The 20535-nt window shown below is 40.0% G+C and overlaps 1 protein-coding gene and 1 non-coding gene across 2 annotated transcripts; both read left to right on the top strand.

Moving 5' to 3' along the window:
- Positions 1-1074: 1074 nt before the first annotated feature.
- On the top strand, positions 1075-19452 carry LOC119257930 (cytochrome P450 4V2-like). Its single transcript, XM_037526349.2, has 11 exons — positions 1075-1368; positions 7271-7383; positions 8998-9083; positions 10161-10351; positions 10727-10796; positions 12135-12261; positions 14143-14328; positions 15738-15840; positions 17512-17646; positions 17738-17917; positions 19061-19452. Exons 1-11 carry the CDS (start codon positions 1140-1142, stop codon positions 19231-19233), a joined length of 1593 nt encoding a protein of 530 aa, XP_037382246.1. The 5' UTR covers positions 1075-1139; the 3' UTR covers positions 19234-19452.
- On the top strand, positions 15946-16051 carry LOC119258408 (U6 spliceosomal RNA). Its single transcript, XR_005128251.1, has one exon. It is a non-coding gene; the product is annotated as a U6 spliceosomal RNA (small nuclear RNA).
- Positions 19453-20535: the final 1083 nt, after the last annotated feature.

Raw genomic sequence — 20535 nt, 5'->3', positions numbered from 1 at the left:
AAATGGCAATTACATTTTGTTTTATTTTTTCATTTAATATTTCATGAATCTCTTTCCAGGTCCTTGCATATAGAGATATTAAAAAAAAAAAACAACTCAGTTGGAGGAGAGCCTTAGGCATGTTTTTCTCCACATCAAAGAGGCCCTGCAGGTGCCTGTGGAGAGCCCCACATGGTTAGCTGCAAATAAAAGGAAACTAATTAAGCAAAGTAGGGATGCAGGACATCTCTCATCTTCCTGACACTGTCCCTATAGCTTAGGGAGCACCTGCTATCAGAGGGACACTCCTAGCCTTGCCCTTTTGTAAGAAGGATCCAATGTAGACAAGGGACCCAGGGTCAGGATTGGGGTACATCTGCCTGGAGAAAAGAGAGAAGCTGGGAGACCGTGAACAAAGCCTTGAGCAGAATTGGGGCATCTTTCTCCTGTCCTCCCCTTCTCCTTCGGCAGGCCCAGGGGTTTGTCTTTGTTCCTTCTAGAATCCTCCAGAAGGACTGTCTCCTCAAACCCTCTTTCCAGCATCTCTTTCCTCTACTGCATTTACAGACCTTAACCTTCATCCTCATCAACCTGTCAACAATCTTGTTCTCTTAGGTATTGGCTCTTCTTGGGCCAGAGAATATTTTGGAAAATATTTGGAGCACGACCATCTAAGTCAGTCCTCAGAATCTCAGTTACCTGAGTCAAACTGATAAAGGGTGCCCCTAAGTTTGTGCCCAAAGTCTTCTTTAGATCCAACAGGCAGCTGCTCTGATTGACTCTAATCCAGAAGCCAGGATGCACCTCCCACCCAGGCAAGCAGCCAGTCCCAGCTGAGGACAAAAACACTGAAGTTGCTCAAAGAAGATTGTGGTTAGGTCCCCACACCGGAACAGGAAGTTCCAAACACTGAATTTCAAGCCACATGCCTCTTTATTTCATTTTAAGCACAGCGCACTCCAGTGCACCCAGACAGTGCCTCTCCTGGGGGAGGAAGTGGAAGTAGCCTGAGGTCTTCTCTTCCCATCTCCTTAGCCACTCACTTCGCTGGATCTTGAAACGTCTGGGGCAGTGCAGTGTAACTTCAGAGGCTGGACCCAGGGCTGCTGCCTCCATTAGGACTCTGCTCCTTCGGTCCCCACAGCTAAGTCCTGAGCACAATGGCCGCCGGAGCAGTGACAGAGATGTGGCTGGTGCCCATGGGGCAGAAGATGCTGCTCTGGGGCGTCCTGAGCGCTGTCTCCCTGGCCGGAGGCGCCCTGGTGTTGAACCTCCTGCAGATGCTGGCGAGCTACGCGCAGAAATGGCTGCAGCTGTGGACCGTCCCGACAATACGTGGCGCCCTTCCCTTTGTAGGACACGCGCTGTGGTTGAAACCTGATGCAAGAGGTAAGGAGCTCTGCCCTGGCCCTGGCCTGGTGGGCTCCTTGGTGTGACCCCGCCTAGCAGGGCGTCTGTGAGAAGCAGGAGCTCCTCCCAGAGCCTGAACCAGAGTCCTCATCTCACTCCAGCCCTCGGGTCTTCGTGGATCTCCATTGCTTGAGGTGTTGGCTGCCAGCAGGGAGAAAGTGTCACCTGCTAAAGAATGGACTCCCACTTCTCTCCAGCTGCCCTGGCACTTGCCTAACCCGCTCTGCCCTCCATGCATAAGAACTTTCTCTCCAGCTATAACTGGATGCAGTATTTCCAAACTCCTGTCCTTCTGCTTATTCTCTTTCACTTTCCACCTTGTAGCTGTCCTGTCTCAAAACACTGCTTGTCTTTCTGTCCGTTCTATCAAACTTTAAGGGCAGGAATTTCCCAGGAACCCAGCCAACGAATATCTTAGATGTCTCCCCTCTTTCCTAGGCTCAGTTGAGGCCCTGCACCCCTCACCCCAAACACACATCACACGATCTTAGGACAACTTTATTCCTTCTTGACCTTCATATTTTAGGAGGTTACATAATAGCAGCAAGCTGTGATGACAGCATCTTCTGGAAATCTAATCAACAAATTCCATTAGCCTTATTTATTGGAGTGTGGTGGTGTTGGTGTTTGTTATCATTTTAGAGAATTTGATTTTTATTATTTTTTGCTAATGGGAAAGTGACTTTCATCTTGAAAGCTCCCCAATAACACCAGGTATTTGTAATTCCCTTTTAGGAAAGCAAATTAGATTATAGCACTTCATTTCCTGAGTGTTTAGGCTGAGATACCCAGTGCTGAAAAGATTGGCCTGTAAAATGACTACTGTAAAAAAGCCCAGGACCAGATCCCAATTTCCCTTCAGATTCATTGTTAATAGTAACTTTACTGCGCATTGACTGTAATGCTTCAGTGATTGTTTCTTTTACATTCTGTTCCCACAAATAAATAGAATGCTGTAGTTTTATCTTCATGGTTATATGATGAGACCTCATGGGAAAGTGTTACCAAAATCTTGAAAATGTTTTTTGGCAGAAGAAATTCAAGTAAATCTTTAACCATCAGTGTGATTAATTTTGCCAGTGATCCCACAAGACATTTAGAGATGTGAATATCACCTTTAAAATCATCTTGGTTCATAGTAAAAACAGAGCTTCCACCCTAAGGCTTTAAGTACAGAAATATAGCTCCCCAACAGGAAGCCACATACTTAAGAAATCTCATCAAATTCTTTCAGGGAAATTTTCTATGATTTGAGACCCCAGTGAATAAGACCCATTTCAAAACAAACTGTCTTGATGGGAGTAATTAAAGTAATTCTTTTTGCTAAATTGAATGACAAATACTGTCTTTTACAAAGGAATTTTTAATATATATTTTTCATTTATTAATATATATGTAATTGAGGTAACATTGGTTTATAATACTGTATATGATTTAGGGGAATAGGTCACATTTCCTCAGATGTATGTCACCACACCATGCCCACCACCAAAACATTTGTAGTCTTACAAGGGACTTTTTAAACAATCAACAAGTGTTGGTAATTAGGATGCCTTGGCATCACAGAAAACATTACTCAATTTCTAGGTTTGCAACCAAGTGCTGGACTTTGAGACATTGTTTAAAACTCTGTAAATGAGAGTTATTTTCCCCTAAATTATAAATGAAACTGTAGTGCAGAGTTATTTTAGGTTAAAATGAATGCATGCGGTTTCCAAATCACTGTAGAGAATTTGATTAGAATAAGTTCCATAATAGTCAATCAACATTTATTGAGGCCTTGTCCAGTATCCAGCATTGAACTCATCAAAGTCGTGACTATCAGAATATTCTGAATATTTTCTCTGTTCTCAGTCACCTAATCTCATACGACAGGCTGTGTTTCACTTTGTGATGATGGTCCAAATTCTGGCCTCAGTAAACCTAACTGGAATATTGCAATTGGCTTCCCATTGCCCTCTCGAATTCTAATTTCTTGCCTTTCTGGTATATTATGTCAACACCTGCCTTTCCCAATGAAAGAATGAAACAACCACAGACACACAACAGCATTCGAACTGAAGGGTTTATTTAAAGAAAGAGACCAGCGGGCCTCCCCGGTGGCGCAGCGGTTGAGCGCTGGGTTGGGAAGCTGCCGGCAGTCTCTGCAACGCCGGTTCAATCCCCGGCTGCTCCCCGGCCTCGGGAGGAGGGTCCCGCATGGCGCGCAGACCTCCTGCCGCCCGCTGCTCCCCTCAGCAGTGTACTTCAGTCCTTCTGCCTGCTCTGCTCCCCGCTCTGGCTCTGGTGAATTCTCTCTCCCTCCTGCGCTTCTAACTGTACCCAGTGCTTGTATGTATCGATCAATCAATCAATAAATAAATCTTAAAAAAAAAAAAAAAAAAAAAAAAGACCAGCTCCTGCCCTCAGCAAGGCAAGCAGGCCCGAGGAGATTTATGCAGGGACAGATAAAGAAACTGAGCAGCTACCACAAAGGAGGGGTCTGGAAAATGGTTGTTGCTGGGTAAATTAGTGCCATGTGCTCATGTTTTCGGTGTAGGGCTACAGCAGCGGTGGTCTTGCAATTTCTTGATTGCTTCTTTGGGATTTATGTGTTCACATAGGCAAACTGGTGTCTTTTCAACACAGGGTTTTGAATTTCTTCCCTGTAATTGATTTGCTCTCTCCTGTTATGTCTCCCAGGGTCCCAGACCCTATCTGTCTGTCAAGGTCTAACTCTCAGGTTCAAAGCCAGTTTCTACTACTCACTAGCTCTGTGAATGAACAAATTAATTAACTGTGTAGAATTTCCTCAATTATGTAATGACAATAATAATAATGCTTCTCATCTAACTGTGGTGAGTCATAAAAGATATAATGCATATAATACACTTGGTACTAGATCTGGCCTATAATAACCTGAAACAGTAAATAAATAGAATGAGTGTAGATTTAGATTTTTAAAAATTAGATTTTTAGGACAATTATAGTAGATTTTGATGCAAAATGTACAAACACTTTGTTCAAAATCACTGCTCTTTAGTAGTATTTGCAGTGAACATCCCTGAGCCTCAGGCCCTTTCTCACTGGACTTTAAACAGCTTGTGGTGAAGAACAGGGGAGGGTTGAAGTTTTGGGATGGATGAGTAGCAGGGATAGGCTGAGCATGTACACATTTATGGAAATGAAAAAGATTAACTGGTTTGTTTTTTTATGCCATGCACTTTTGTCCCTGGTGCCCAAATTCCCATTTGCAGCCTCTCTGTTGAAATCTTAGTGCGTATCAGTAGATTCGTAGTGGGGTTGGGTAAGTCCAGATGTGTCATTTGGTCATTGCCTTTGCTCAGTAAAAGTCCTGGTACCCACATGCCTACCAGCTAGCCTGCCCCCCCCCACCCCTCCCTACCTGGCCTTTTCTAGCTGTGTAGTGAGGCCTCAGTTCCTCATGCGTAATCAGCTCCCAACTAGGACTCAATCCTTTTCCTCACCTTGTTGCATGAGGGTCACGACCACTGTCTAACCTTTGCCAGCTCTCTTCTGAGGCCTGGGCCCTGACTCCTCATCCTTTAGTAAACGGGTACGGCCATGTGTTTCTACCGGGTGGCGTTCACCAGTGTGCTGTTCCTTGATGGACACTTTTGTCACTGAATGACTTCTCCCAGTGCCATGCTGCATTTCCCGGGCTGGGGCCTCCTGGGTGTTAGTACAGAGAGTGGTGGTGCCCCAGTTTCTCACAGCTCTTCATTGCTGTCATTGGGAAGATGGTCACCATTTTGCCACACCTAATACCAGAGCAGTCATGAAGCAGGATCAGCATGCCTAACCCAGGTGCATGAGAGCTCACCCTTTTTTATACCCTGTGGTCCAACATTATTCTCTGACCTCACACACATTAATTTTACTGTCCTAAGATAAAGTCTAGTATGTTAGTCCATATCAGATACTTTCTGTTATTCCCAGAGCCTATAAGAGAAAAAAAATCAAATTTCCATGTCTCCAACACTAGTCTCATCTCCCAGTGTTATCATGCTGATCTTATAGTTTGGCTGGACAGACAGAGAATTTTCTATGTCTCTGATGTACTGTTTCAGCTGCTTAATTTATATTCTCTCTCCCACCTCTACTTCCTTTTTTCTACCTATAAAAATTCAGATCATTCTTTAGCACTCAAAAGCCATCTACTTCATGGTATTTCCTATCTTCTCCGTGACTTTCAGTAATTCCTCAGACTTAACCTTCTGTTCTAGCAACCTCTTCATTGCCTCTGGTACCGTGATTTGTTGCGGAAGTGACCTTTATCCGTTCCTGAGGCTAGGGGTTAGTTGTTTGGAGGCACACATTCGATGCTCGAGGGCTGCATGTGTGAGCCACGCAGGTACTTCCAGCTTCTTAATTCTCGTTTTGGATTTGTAATCAAAAATTGACTTCATTAACTATAAAATTTGCCCATCTAATCATTATGCTGTCCACAAAGCCTCTCAATAAAATTCGTAAGGTCAATGATTTTTTTCTTTTATTCACTATGAGAACTTTTCCTTATTTTTTCACATTTCCAAACCAATTCCACCATTTGAATTAAGTAAAACCTTTTGTCCTATATGAGCGGAGATACAGACATTAGTCAATTACAATAAATTTGTATGTAAGTGTTCTCCAAGTCAACGAAATATCTTTTTAATCCTCCTCCAGCTTACTTCTTACTCTCCACCTTCAGAAAAATATACTTCCTTTTTCATTTCAAAATTTTATGTATTTTGAAATAGTTTTAGACCCACAGAAAAGTCACAAAACAGTAGAAAATTCACATATGCCTTTTACCCAGCTCCTCTACTGGTGAATTATTATATGATTAATACAATTATGAAAACTAAACAATTAACATTTGTATAACGCCATTTATTAACAAAACTACAGCCCACCCAGTGGAAGGATGAATAGGTTTCCCTCCCTATAAAGGGGCTGCAAGACACTAGAGAAATTGAATAACCTCCAGGCACTTAGGAAATCCATGTAATGTGGTTCTTATGTAGACAAAATTGTTCTTTCTTGTTGATTTGAAGTTTGGCACATCACAATTAACCTGGTTGTTTAATATATGTTGTATAGTCATAATTAAATTAAATTACCCTCATAATTCAATCATCAGTTTCTAGGGATGATGTACTTTACCTTTAAGAATGAGACCTTTGGAGACAGTGACTTCCCCAAAGTTAAAAAAAATACCCAAATAGACATTCTAAGGGACCTATTACAAAATTGTCATCTTGACTGAGTTAGTTACTTTTAATTAAAAATATTTATTTTTTGGACCTCCCTGGTGGCGCAGGTGGTTGAGCGCAGCACTGTGAAACTGTCCGTAGCCTCTGCAGTGCCAGATCTACCCCTGCTGTCTGGGGAGATGCCCACATGGTGAGACAGATCTCTCCTGTCTCACCATGTGGACATCTCCGCAGACAGACCTCTCCTGTCTCACCCGCTGCTCCCCTCAGCTGTGTATTTCAGTCTGCCTGTTCTGTTTCCCGCTCTGTCTCTGGTGAATCCTCTCACCCTGTTGCGCACCTGGCCTGTACTCCAGTTCTTGTATAAATAAATATATCTTTAAAAAAACAATTTATTCTTTTTGGGCCTCCCTGGTGATGCAAGGCGTTAAGCACTGCACTATGAAGCAATCCACAGCCTCTGCAGCATGAGTTCGATTCCCGGCCAGGGAGAAACCCACTTGGCACAGCAGACCTCTCCTGCCTCACCTGCTGCTCCCCTCAGCAGTGTATTTCAGTCAGTCTGCCTGTTCTGTTCCCCACTCTATCTCTGGTGGATCCTCTCACCCCCCACATCTCTGGCCTGTGCCCCAGCTCTTGTATGCATAAATAAATAAATCTTTTAAAAAATTATTTTTTTACAGAATTTTTCCAGCAGTTAATTGAATATACTGAAGAATTCCGACACCTGCCACTGGTCAAACTCTGGCTTGGGCCAATGCCAGTGGTGACCCTTTATAACGCAGAAAGTGTGGAGGTGAGTACAGGGTAGACATGATCACTATTCCACTCTGTATTTAATGGTGTGAGATCAGAATCAGTATAGTGACTATTTCCATATATTTAATTATGTTAAGCACATGAGCAAGTGTTGACAACTTTATTACAGCTGGATAGGAGCATTCATTGCTTTGCAGCGGACTCTGAGTCCTCGGAGAGCAGCAGCCACCAGATATCAGGGAACATTGGGTGTCAGGTGCCCATTTGTTTGTTTCCCTTTCTGGAAAGTCTGCAGAAGCAGACATTTTATAGAACCATTTCAGATTCCACAAGGGTCGCATATGGCATCTGCCAGGCACTGTTTGGAGATAAAAAATATATATACTAGTTAATACGAGGGTTTCCCTGAATGGGCTCACAGTCTCATCCTATATTCATTATAAAAGTACTATTCCAGGGCCTCCCCGGTGTCACAGCGTTTGAGCGCTGGGTTGCGAAGCTGCCCACAGCCTCTGTAGCGCCGGTTCGATCCCCGGCCACTGGGTAAGGGTCCCACATGGCGCGCAGACCTCTCCTGCTGCCCACTGCTCAGCAGTGTACTTCGTCAGTCTGCCTGCTCTGCTGTCCGCTCTGACTCTGGTGAATTCTCTCACCCTCCTGAGCTTCTGACTGTACCCAGTGCTTGTGTAAATAAATAAATAAATCTTTAAAAAAAAAAAAGTACTATTCCAAATTAACTTTCCTAAAAGACAATGCTAATCTGATATTAATAGGACAGATGTAGATACTCTGTGTGATTGAAATTAATCCTCCAAAGAATGTATACTTGTTACTTATTATGGGACACTGGTGAAATAAATTATCTTGTGGTTTGATGAGAAAAGGATTTGGGTGAGAATAAAAATGAAGTAAATAGAGTTTCTCTTTTTGGAACAAAGTTAAAAATGGAAATTTCTAGGGAATAGTGCTGGAAGAGTCTTTCTTAGTTACTATGGTGAAAATGTTGGCGTTTCTCTTGTACCACAACTGGAACCCTAGTTCAGAGTGGATCGTGAGGGCACTAGAGAGACCCATGACCTAGAGTACATAGATTAGGAATAGGTGGCAGAGTGTTGTTAGAGTAAAGGAGCCAATGTTGATCCACTAAATGTTCTACTTCACTTTGCGAATAGGCAACCTAGTCACACCCCTGGCTTCCAGTGTTAGGTGTCTGCTGGAGACACTCAGATGTGTACCTCTGGCTCCAGCTTTTAGCCTGAGCTTCACATCTGCTTATAGACGAGGCAAAATTCAAATCTGAAAAGTGATTCTCATCTCCCTAGATGTAGTCCATCTCTGGATTCACCTGCCCATGCTCCCCACCCAGCGCACTTGCTTAATACATAACTAGATCCTAGGTTATGATAGGAAACAAGAAATCATCTTAGACCATTTTCCTTTCTCTCAACTCCTTTTAGTCACCAAGTTTTCTGACAGTTAAAGATTCAGATCTCTAATTGAATTTCTTCCAGGCAGAGAAATGAAAATGAATCACAGAGAAATAATGGCGATGCAATGTTGCTTCAAGTAGGTGTGTTCTAGGCAGATATCCTTATCACTGAGATTGTTTGATGTCTATATATGTCTCAAATATTCTTTTTTTCTTTCTAAGGTAATTGTGACTAGTTCAAGGCAAATTGACAAGTCCTATCTGTACAATTTTTTAGAACCATGGCTTGGCCTAGGACTTCTTACAAGGTATGTCAATATCAATTTGTAAAGCTGTTAGTAGAAATAGTTGTTTCAATGCATAACTTGATATATTAAAAATTGACACACGGTTGTTCTGTAGTTAGGTTGTGCTGTCAGGATGTAAGGGAGAAGCTATAAAGATAGGTCTGGCTAACTATGGGTCTTAAACAAATAGGAGGCGCATGGTGATGGTGATCTCCAGGCACCATCTTCAGTAATGATCACCTATTTTCTTTCTTTTTTTTTAAAAGATTTATTTATTTTTTTATCTATCTATCTATCTATCTATCTATCTATTTATTTATTTATTAATACATACAAGCACTGGGTACAGTCAGAACGCGGGAGGGTGAGAGAATTCACCAGAGCCAGAGCGGGGAGCAGAGCAGGCAGAAGGACCGAAGTACACTTCTGACGGGAGCAGCAGGTGGCAGGAGAGGTCTGCGTGCCATGTGGGACCCTCCTCCAGTGGCTGGGAGCAACCGGGTATCGAACCGGCGCTGCAGAGGCTGAGGGCAGCTTTGCAACCCAGCACTCAACCGCTGCACCACCGGGGAGGCCCAATGATCACCTGTTTTCAAAAGAGAATCAGGAGGTCCTCATGTCCCAACAGAGTGAAGGAAATGAGAGTTTGGCACAGGGAATCTTGAAAAGCAAATGAAAAAGACAGCCAGTCTCAGAGAAGAATATGGAGGGCAGTAACCCCAATTCTTGAGCTTGCATCCAGGTTAGGAACCCATGCTCTGGGAGAGGGCCTACCTAGCAAGAGAAAGGAGACCATCATGCGGACTTTGGAAAACTCATGATGGAGATAAAGCAGCATCAGGAGCAGGTGCATCATCAGAGAATTAAGGAATTAAATCTAAGTTTTAGCATCTCAGAATTTAGAAATTAAAATACGTAAACATTAATAATATAGAATAATATGTAAAATATATAGTCTATACATATAGATGAATCACTGTATTTTTGACTAAAGCATTTGAGAATCTGTAGATTCAGCTATTTCATGCGGTTTTTGCTGACATGACTGTATTTGTACTTTATTTATTTCTCTTTTGTCACGGTGCATTGTTTTTCTAGTACTGGAAACAAATGGCATGCTCGCAGAAAAATGTTAACACCCACTTTCCATTTTACAATTCTGGAGAACTTCTTAGATGTCATGAACAAACAAGCAAATATATTGATTAATAAGCTTGAGAGACATGTTAACCAAGAAGAATTTAACTGCTTTTCTTACATCACACTGTGTGCCCTAGATATCATCTGTGGTGAGTCTCACCCATTAGTGTAAAGACAATGTGACCCAAATGGAAAAGAGCTATTGTTCATGGAAAGGTATGGGAGGGGGTTGGAAAGGATGCTGGATTCTCCAGGGTGGGCCTACTGTGGAGCCCACTGCCTGAGAACAGCGCAGGGCTGAGAGCAGAACAGCCAGAGTCCACCTGCCAGGAAGGAGAAAGGAGAGAGAGAGAAGGGGCATGGAGCAGGGGAGCAGAAATTGCAGGAGAAGAGGGGATGGGGGGACTTTAAAATATACAAGAACCAAACAGGATTTGTCTTTTTTTGGTCAAGTGTCTGCCCCTGGAAAAGAAACACAAGAAATGTGCATGAATTGAATGTTTGTTCCTCACCATATTTTATAGAAACTGCTATGGGGAAGAATATTAATGCTCAAAGTCATGAAGATTCTGAGTATGTACGTGCTGTTTATAGGTAAATGGAGGCCTTTTTATTGTTTTTTAAATTGTTCATAATTAAGGCTTTAAAGTAGTCATTGTTTATGATTTTTGCTTGTGTTTTCCATTGTTCCTTAATGGACGTTATACTACAAATTAAACTAATATTTAAGCATGTATTTCAACAATAGAGGAATGGTATATAATTTATGGCACATATTTTTCCAACTTTAATGATTTGACAATCATTTATACAATGTATATTCAGCCGTAATTTTAAATGACAATTATGCATGAGATTGAATCATTACATTATGATACTAATTGATAGCAGGAGATAAGCATGTCTTATAGTCTGCTAGCCACTAGATAAAAAAGTTATTCATAGAAAGAAAAAAATTAGATGATACTATATGGTCTTTTGTTGTTTCTCTTTCTTATTGTGTATTATGTTTGTTTTTATTCACCTGTCCCATATTTTTCTACACTGTATTAGCTTTTAGTTGACATAATTTATTTTACTTTTAAAATTGCTTATGATATTATTCAGTTATTAAAAGTAGGTCTAGGATATCATTTGACATGTTCTGTCATTAAACTTCACTGCTCATTTCATTTTAAATTATAATAATTATTGAGCACCCATGACCTCCCATTTATTGCACAAGGTACGGACTAGTTTTATTGTGGCACACAACAGACAGAATGGCCTGGGAGATAGCTTTTGAAACAAATATAAATTTATAAATTATAATACATGGTTAAAAGGAAAGATCAATTTGCTGTTAGAGAAGAAAATAGAAATACCCATTGAGTGGCCAAGGAAGGCTACCCTGAAGAATGGGCATCTCATTCTGTCATGAAGTAAAAGACATGAGTCTTCCTGCTCCATCACTGCAAATGATAAGAGCTGTGTTTGGGGCAGCGGTGGGCAGATTGGCACTTACCATGCACCAAGCACTTTTCTGTAGAATAGGGCAGCCAGTTGTTTTCTGTCATTCCAGAGGAGTGATCAAGCCAATGAGTGGATTTTAAAAAAAGGCAGATCATCTCTTTAACAGGTGAAGCAAGAGCCACAGGCAGCCTTGGGAGCCAGCACTCTCTGGAGAAACAGAAGCAGTGATCAGATGGTTAACTAGTAAAGCTGTTTGTAAGATTCCTTAATCATCTAAAAACTCATCAAAAAGTTAAACTTCATTGGGTGTGTAACATTCCATGCCTTCACTGATGAGCTTAAATCATGAGGCTCTTAATCACCTCTCAGAAAAATCATTTTCGCCACCCTATCTTACCCTCATTGAGACTAGGCACCAAATAGATGCTCAAGAAATACAGAGCAGATACACCTGCTGATATATTTCTATACTATTTATAGAATGAGTGATATCTTACTTCGAAGAATCAAGATGCCCTGGCTCTGGCCTGATCGAATATTCCTTATGTTTAAAGACGGAAAGGAACACAAGAGGAGCCTAATGATTCTACATAATTTTACCAAAAATGTAAGTTCCCATTGTGGCAAAATGTTCATAATATGAGTGACCTTTATTCCTCTTTTAAATAGGCACTTTGATGGTATAAAGCACATCCTCAATATTATGCAACCATTAACATTGTCCACCTCCAGTATTTTTATAAGTTCATGATTTTTATTATTTGTTAACATGCCCAGTGTAGGACTGTGGAACTGGTTTCTTCCAAGATAAAAGTTCAATAATAATGGAAAGAAATAGGCAGCACAATTTTACCTATATATTCAGCAAATATTAATTTAGCCCTTGCTAGATATCAAACAGTGAAGCAAGTGTATGCTAAAGGTTAGTCTAGTAGGAGAGGTTATATGTAAACAAAAAGTGAGATGAGTTATGAACTTTTATTAAGAGTTTGTTACAAGAATAAAAGACAAGGATCTATGTTTGCAGACTCTTCTTGAGAATGTTTGGATTAGGCAAGAATTTTCAAAGGCAAAGGGAAATGTATAGCAGTATCTTTACTTGTAAAAGATGAAAAGTAACTAGAAATTGTTGTTTTATATCCAATTCAAATACAATCAGGTGATAGTGGTGTTGTGAATATAGGATGTCAATTATATTAAAGATGTGTGTATGAAAAAAGCAAAATTTTATTGAAAAGTATATCAAATTTTGATTTAAAAATACTATCTCAATTGTTTAAATTTTTTCTCTCCTTGCTATAATTTTTTTTAATGTGTTGGATTTGGTTCCTTACAATGAGGTTCATCCCATCACCAGCAGAGCAAGTGTTACTAAGTCAGCAGATGCTAGATAAATGAGACATTTGTTAAGCTGGCCACCTTTAAGGTATATAATCACCTCATGGTAGGAGAATGGCAAACAGTTCATGTTTTATGGGTATAATTACATTTTGCCTCAAATTTCACACATTAGTATCAGTATATATAAACAAATAATTCTAAGTTAGATATAAAATAGCACTCAATCAATAAATATTGACAATTCCACACAGACCTCTAGGCTCTGGGACCTCCATCAAATGCAAAAGAAGTTAGTGTTTTGCCCTCAAAAACACCTAGTACAGATTTAGTATTTCCTGATAGGAGAAGAAAGTGACATATATAGCCAAATTAAGTTTATGGACTTTTATTTTTCTCATTCAAAACATATCAAATGAGCATTCCTTAAAATGCCAAGCAGTGTTGAAAAGGTTGGAAATATATCAACAAATGAAGACAAATTAGCTGTTCTATGGATGAGTTCTTCAAGTTGGGGAAGATGCTAAAGAAGAAGTACATTATAATGTCAAGTGTTCAGTGTAATGGGAAAACATAGTGTAAGGAAGACAGTGAGTGCTAGGAACCAGCCTTGCAGCCATCAGAGAAGGCCTTTCTGATGTGAAGATGAGCAGAGGCCTGGAGGAAGAGAGGTCACCACCATGCTGGTGTCTTAGTAAACAGCATTGTAGACAGAAGGCACAGCAGGCACTTAGGGTAAACTGATGAATCAACTTCCCACTTTATTTTCTCTAAATACAATATGTAATTAGAGGGATCTACAATTAGTCTATCGGATGATGATTGCATTCCTTCTGCCACCTAAACTGGTTATCATTAACTCCATCCAAACTGTAAGTCCCTATCAAGTAGACAGTTATTCTATTTTTGTTTAGGAAAAACCACAAATTGCACTTGAAGAGTATGAATTTGTCTGACATTAAATTTATTTTCAAGAGCCTTATTGAATAATGTTCTAAAGTATCAACAGGATGTGTTATATTCACAAGAACCCAAGTTATTGTTGAGATAGAAATGATAGAAGAGTTGAAGCAAAGAACCAAATATGTTTTGTTGAGAAAATGTGTTAACATAAATTCCAAACAAAGTATGTGATGCTTGTATCACACAGGTCATAGCTGAACGGGCCAATGAAATGAAGAGGGAGGAAGAAAATCCAACTGACCACCAGGGCACCGCCTCCTCCAAAAATAAACGCAGGGCTTTTCTTGACTTGCTTTTAAATGTAACTGATGATCAAGGGAACAAGCTAAGTCATGATGATATTCGAGAAGAAGTTGATACCTTCATGTTTGAGGTATTGCCTATTATGTTATTTCCGGCATCACTGCCATAATACAATGTCACTTTCATAAAAATATAGTATAGGAAAAAAAGAAAGCAAATAAGACAAATGATTTGAAGGTTTCTACCCAGAGACTAAAATATTACTATGATCATTTGTTGGCTAGGAAAATGGAAAAATAAGATCATCCATAGAGGGGAATGTATGTTTTCTCTAAAACCTTATACAACTATTTTCATTTCCTCAAATACATAACATTTTATTCAGAAGAACCCACCATTTTTGTATTGGAAATGTCCTGTTGAGGATGGGGGCTTCCCTGGTGGCACAAGGGTTAAGCACCACACTTTGAAGCTTTCCACATCCCCTGCAGCATGAGTTCAATCCCCGGCTGGCTAGGGAGAAATCCACATGGCGGAGCAGACCTCTCCTGACTCGCCCGCTGCTCCCCTCAGCAGTGTACTTTGGTCAATCTGCCTGTTCTGTTCCCCACTCTGTCTCTGGTGACTCCTCTCACCCCCCTGCATCTCTGGCCTGTACCCCAGCTCTTGTATGCATAAATAAATAAATCTTAAAAAAAAAAAAAAAGATGAGGATGGAACATATGAAACAAAGGCCTACAACAATGAGCAGAAAACAAAGTTGTCTAAACATCCTTATCCCAGACCACTGGCAGAGGGGAATAGCGTGGACCCTGAGGGTTCTATTTCTACCTTTTCTTCCTACTAAGGCATCTGGCTCTGGGGAAGTTATTTAACATTTTTTTTCATTGGTTTAATCTCTAAAATCTGACTAGCAGCATCAAACATTTCATGCAAGTTTTTTTGAAGTAAAAGGAGTTCATTTGTGCAAAGTACTTCATATTTTTCCTAAAACTCAGCAAGTATTAAATGTGGCTACCTACCAACATGTCATGAGGAGAACATGACACAGACCCACACATAATCGCCGGTGTCCAGCTCTGACAGGTAGAACCTACCTTACAAATGGGAAGGTAGAGAAGTATAGATATAGCAGTTTGACTCAGGAAAGTCAGAATTTATTCCCTTTAAAAATAGCCTCACATAGGGCCTCCCTGGTGGCACAGCGGTTGAGCACGGGCTGCGAGACTGCCCGCAGCCTCTGCAGCGCCGGTTTGTTCCCTGGCACTGGCGAGGGTTCCACAAAAAACAAACAAACAAAAAGTCTCACACATTAGTTCCTTTGGAAGTCCCCTTATTAAAACTTCTGGCAACTCTGTGTAGCACGAAAAATCTAAGTGTGAATCTCCAGCATTTCTGTGTCTCACTGCAGTGACTTGCTGTGCAGAGTTAATTTGCTGTGCTCTGCAGCCACATTGCCTCTGTGAATTCAAAGTGGAATTATTGCTGTTCTTCTCACTATTGCTCGGCTTTTAAATTATTTTTTCCTTCCATTTGTAGGGCCATGATACAACTGCAGCTGCAATGAACTGGGCTTTATACCTGCTGGGTTCTTACCCAGAAGTCCAGAGAGAAGTGCACAAGGAGCTGGAGGGAGTGTTTGGTACGGTGCGCCCTTCAGTCGTTATACTTGGGTCCCGAGTCCTCTAAGTCAGTGGTGTTCTCTCTCATCAGGATGTGCAGGACCTGCTCTAAAGACACTACAATGGTGCTCGCTTCGGCTGCACATATACTAAAATTGGAACGATACAGAGAAGATTAGCATGCCCCTGCGCAAGGATGACACGCAAATTCGTGAAGCATTCCATATTTTTGCTGGAAGGGATCATGCTCAGCAAAATAAGCCAGAAAGAAAAAGAAAAATACCGGATGGTCTCACTCATAGAGGAATTTAGAAAACTTAAATAAGGGACCAGGAAAATGAATAACTATAAGAAAGTGAAAATCAAAATTAGCAAAAAGCTATGAACCAGAGACATTCTATGGGGGGTGGGGGGGCGGGGAGGGAGGGATTGGGGTCAAAATAAGGGGGTTGCAATTGTGTGGGGATTATAAAAATAAAATTTATTTAAAAAAAAAGACATTACAATGGCAGAAGACCCCCATGGGGATACCCCCAGGGGGATCCCCTCCCTAGCCTATGTCCTCTGCCTTCTGCATTCACTTAAAGGCATTTGCTAATTGCCTGGCTTGTGACTGCACTGGGCTAGATGTTGGGGATGCAAACAGATGTCACTGTCCTCAAGAGTCTCCCTGCTTAACAGATGAAATAGACATTTGTATATAAAGCATAAAGGTTTTCTAGTAGTCATAGTCTTCTCTCCGGAAAGGCAGCCTTCTTCACGGGTCTCTCTGCTCCACTTCTCTCCTCTCCCGTGTCTCCTTCAAACCTTCTAAAGCTTCACCTGGTTGCTCAGCTCTTCTCATTAGGTGCAGCAGGGAAACTGGAACCTCCCCTTTTTATGGAGATTCCTGTGTTACAGTGTCACTTCAACTCTAGTCTAAGAACAGAGCAACTCCTCATCTTCTCCAAGCAGTGTAGACTTATGTCTGGTGGACAAATGTTACCCTGCAATTTGAGACTTTGGTGGTGAATTTAAATTTCTTCTGATGAAATGTAATTGGCTTTTCTTTTATTTCTTTTCTGCTTGTAAAATCTCCACATTTGGGTTCTGCATGAAGTCTATTTCATTTTGTATTTTATCAATATGTTCAGTTGCTTCTCGCTATTGTTTTTCTCCCTCCACCAAACCAGGGAAGTGGATGTGTCTAAGGCCTAGAGTTGTCTTGGTTTCTTTGTCTGAGGTGGGGGAAGGGATGTGGGGGCATACTGTGGTGCAAATCCAAGAATCTGACCCAAAAAAGCACTTCTGGAAGGAAATTCTGAGACTTCAAATTAAGCATTTAAAAATATGCAGCTCAGTACACTCACAGTGTTGTACAATGTTACCTCTACCTCATTCCAAAACATTTCTGCACCCCAAAAAGGAAACCCTGTGCCGTTAATCAGCCACTTTCCAGTTCTGTCTCCCCAGTCTCTGATTACTTTCTTTGAGTATACCTATTCTGAGTATTTACTATAAGTGGAATCATGCATTTGTGATATTTTTGGGTCTGGTTTCTTTTATTGAGCATATTGTCTCATTTTATTCTGATTATATGTAGTAGCAGAAGTTCTACTTCATCGGAAGCTATCTAACACCCACATCCCGGACCACCCATGTCCCAGCCCAACATTTCTTTCATTGACATTTCGTGTATTTCCTTTAATCAGGAAGGTCTGATCGTCCTGCTACCTTAGAGGACCTGAAGAAACTTAAATATCTGGAATGTGTTGTTAAGGAGACCCTTCGCCTTTTTCCTTCAGTGCCTTTATTTTCCAGACACCTTAATGACGACTGCAAAATTGGTATGTATTATACAATAGAATAGTAGGAAAATGGATGCTTGTATGTCTGTCTTGCTTCATTCTTATGGAATGGCAACTTTCTTTTTGACAGCGGGTCACAGAATCGTGAAAGGCTCTGAAGTAATCGTCATTACCTATGCACTGCACAGAGACCCCAGGTTCTTCCCAGACCCCGAGGATTTCAAGCCAGAAAGGTTCTTTCCAGAAAACTCACAAGGACGCCATCCATATGCGTATGTGCCCTTCTCTGCTGGACCAAGAAACTGTATAGGTTTGTATCCATCTGAGTTGGTTTGACCTTTTAGGTCACACGACAGAGGGTTTCTCACATTCTTTGCAATGTGGTGGTCCATTGCAGCTCTTAAAAAATTGCTTTCCTTTTTTCTACATCTTACCATGCATTATTTTTAAGATGTTACCATCATTCACTGTACTAGTTTACAAAGTACTACACTGGTGGCTTAAGCAGAAATTTATTTTCTCGTAGTTCTAGGGGCTAGAGTCCAGGATCTTGGTGGTTTCTTCTGTGGACTGTGTCTGGCTTGTAGATGTTCATCTTCTGTATCAACACATGATCTTTCTTCTGTGTGTGTCTGTTTCCTAATCTCTTCTTTCTCTAAGGACATCAGTCACATTGGATTACAGTCCATGTATACAAGCTCATTTTAATTTCATTTCCTTTTAAAAGTTATATCCCCAAACACAGTCACATTCTAAAGTACGGGATGTTAGGACTCAACATATGAATTTAGGGGGATAGGGAACACACAATTCAGCCCTTAACATAAAAAATAATCACTTTCATGGTAAAACTGACACATGTTGTATATTTTGTGTTAAAATAGAATATACCTTTTACATTTAAAATTTAATAATTATTTAACTTACTTTTTGTGGGGTTTTCTATGAATGGTATTCTACAAATATAAAACAATGAAAATTTACAACATGCCCAGCTGAACTACTTTAAAAAAAATAATGTACATCATCATCATTATAAACAACTTTGGCTCTAGCATCTCTCGCATTTTATTATTTATGTAAAAGCAGGTATAGTGACATGACGTCAGATTTAAGGGGATGAATCTGAATCATATTTGGAGATTGTCGTAAGTTACACTAAAGGCTATGTAAGAAGGTGATTTAAAGTAGGGATTTTCATGATTTAAGGAGCCCAGGATTCATCTGGAGTATTGCTAAAATACAGATTTCCTGGTCCACCCCAGCAGTCAGATACAATGGGTATGAACAGAGAAGGGAACTCAAGATTCATTTTTAAATAGCTTCCCAGCTGGTCCTGGTTATCCCAAGACCTGCTCTGAATACAAAACAGCTTGTTTCCTCCAAATCAGTGTTATTTTCCCATTTGAAATATACCTATAACTAAATTCATGGTGTTTACACTAATTTAAAGGTCAAAAGTTTGCCATGATGGAAGAAAAGACCATTCTTTCCTGCATCCTGAGACATTTTTGGGTAGAATGCAACCAGAAAAGAGAAGAACTTGGCCTGGCAGGAGATCTGATTCTTCGTCCAACTAATGGCATCTGGATCAAGTTGAAGACACACAATGAGACACACCAATGAATCCTAACTTATTATTTAACTATGCCTTTATCATGCAAAATTTCTTCCATTAAGATAAATTTGCATTTATAATTTCTAGATCATGAGCTCAACACTCAAGACTTTTTTTTCTTGTTAAGTCAATGAGTGGGTTTTTATGTTTTCATCGATATTACTCCCATTCTTGATTCCAAAAATTAGACCCAAATAAACACATTACAAGTTTCTCAATGGAGGCATTCATAGGCACACCCAATTTCCATTGCCAGACCAAAGAATATAATTTAATTGAAGTCTTTAGTTTTTAAAGAAATAAGTTTACTAGAAGTTAGAAATGAGATCCATGAGAAAGTATATTTCTGCCAAAGTCACAAAAATAATGGGTGATTGATCTGGAAATACAGGACTATCTTAAATCTCTTTTGTCTGATATGACAGACTTTCAACTACAATATGCTATTGCCTTATTGCTCTTTCATCTATAACTAGATGTTTCATTAAAACACATCTTCTACCTCTGATTTTGTCATATTTCTCCTACAATTATCTCATCTTAAAGGAAAAGAAAAGACTTTCATCTAATATTAATAACACAGTAATATCTCATTTAGCTTAGTACTTCTGGTAAATTCAATCAGCCAGAAGGTACTTACCAAGATGACAGCTGACATATTCCCTGCATTTAATTCCAGACACTTTATCTCAATAATCTCACTTAGTGGTTTTTAAAAAAGCTTCTTCAATACATAATTTTAACAAGATGGTTTCTCCAGTGTCCCCAAGATAGCAACAGATAAAAGAAGCAAATTAAGAAGATGGAATGTATATTCAAGTGAAAAATCAAGGAAAGAGGTACAAGAACAAAGCCATTTTGCAAATATTGCAAGAGGTAGTTTAGGGAGGATCAGCAAGTGCATTCACTTTACTCTCCCAAAGGGCCCCCAAATAGACAATCCAGTCCCTAAGATGATGAGAATCAGTCAAGCAAATAGATGACACCACTGTAAAAGATTCCCATCTCTATTTGCCTGTTTTAAAAAGTGAATATTTGTAAAAAATGTTGTTCCCAGATGACTTTGGATAATTGTAGTTGTATTCATAGAAGTCAGTCATTTATCCATGTATGCACTTACATTAACTTTGCTTTTTCAAGAATTTAATAGTTCACCTTGTATGCAAAATTAAATTTAAAATTAAATACTGTTTAATGTTATTTTTAGCCTAAAATCTTCATTCATCCCTGAATAGTTTATTTTAATTGGAATTCATTTAAACACTTTCAGAGTTGAAATTGAGAAATCACAATGTAGTCTATAGTACTGC

Source organism: Talpa occidentalis, unplaced genomic scaffold, assembly GCF_014898055.3.
Source record: "Talpa occidentalis isolate TD23 unplaced genomic scaffold, MPIMG_talOcc4v2.1 talOcc4.4, whole genome shotgun sequence".
Lineage (NCBI taxonomy): Eukaryota > Metazoa > Chordata > Mammalia > Eulipotyphla > Talpidae > Talpa > Talpa occidentalis.
Note: the sequence above shows the minus strand (reverse complement) of the source record. Positions and strands in the feature narration are given on the sequence as shown.

Coding starts and splice junctions, on each gene's coding strand:
- LOC119257930 (XM_037526349.2), top strand. CDS start 1,140: ATGGCCGCCGGAGCAGTGACAGAGATGTGGCTGGTGCCCATGGGGCAG. Junction 9,084..10,160: donor GGCCTAGGACTTCTTACAAG/GTATGTCAATAT, acceptor TTGTTTTTCTAG/TACTGGAAACAAATGGCATG. Junction 10,797..12,134: donor TATGTACGTGCTGTTTATAG/GTAAATGGAGGC, acceptor TACTATTTATAG/AATGAGTGATATCTTACTTC.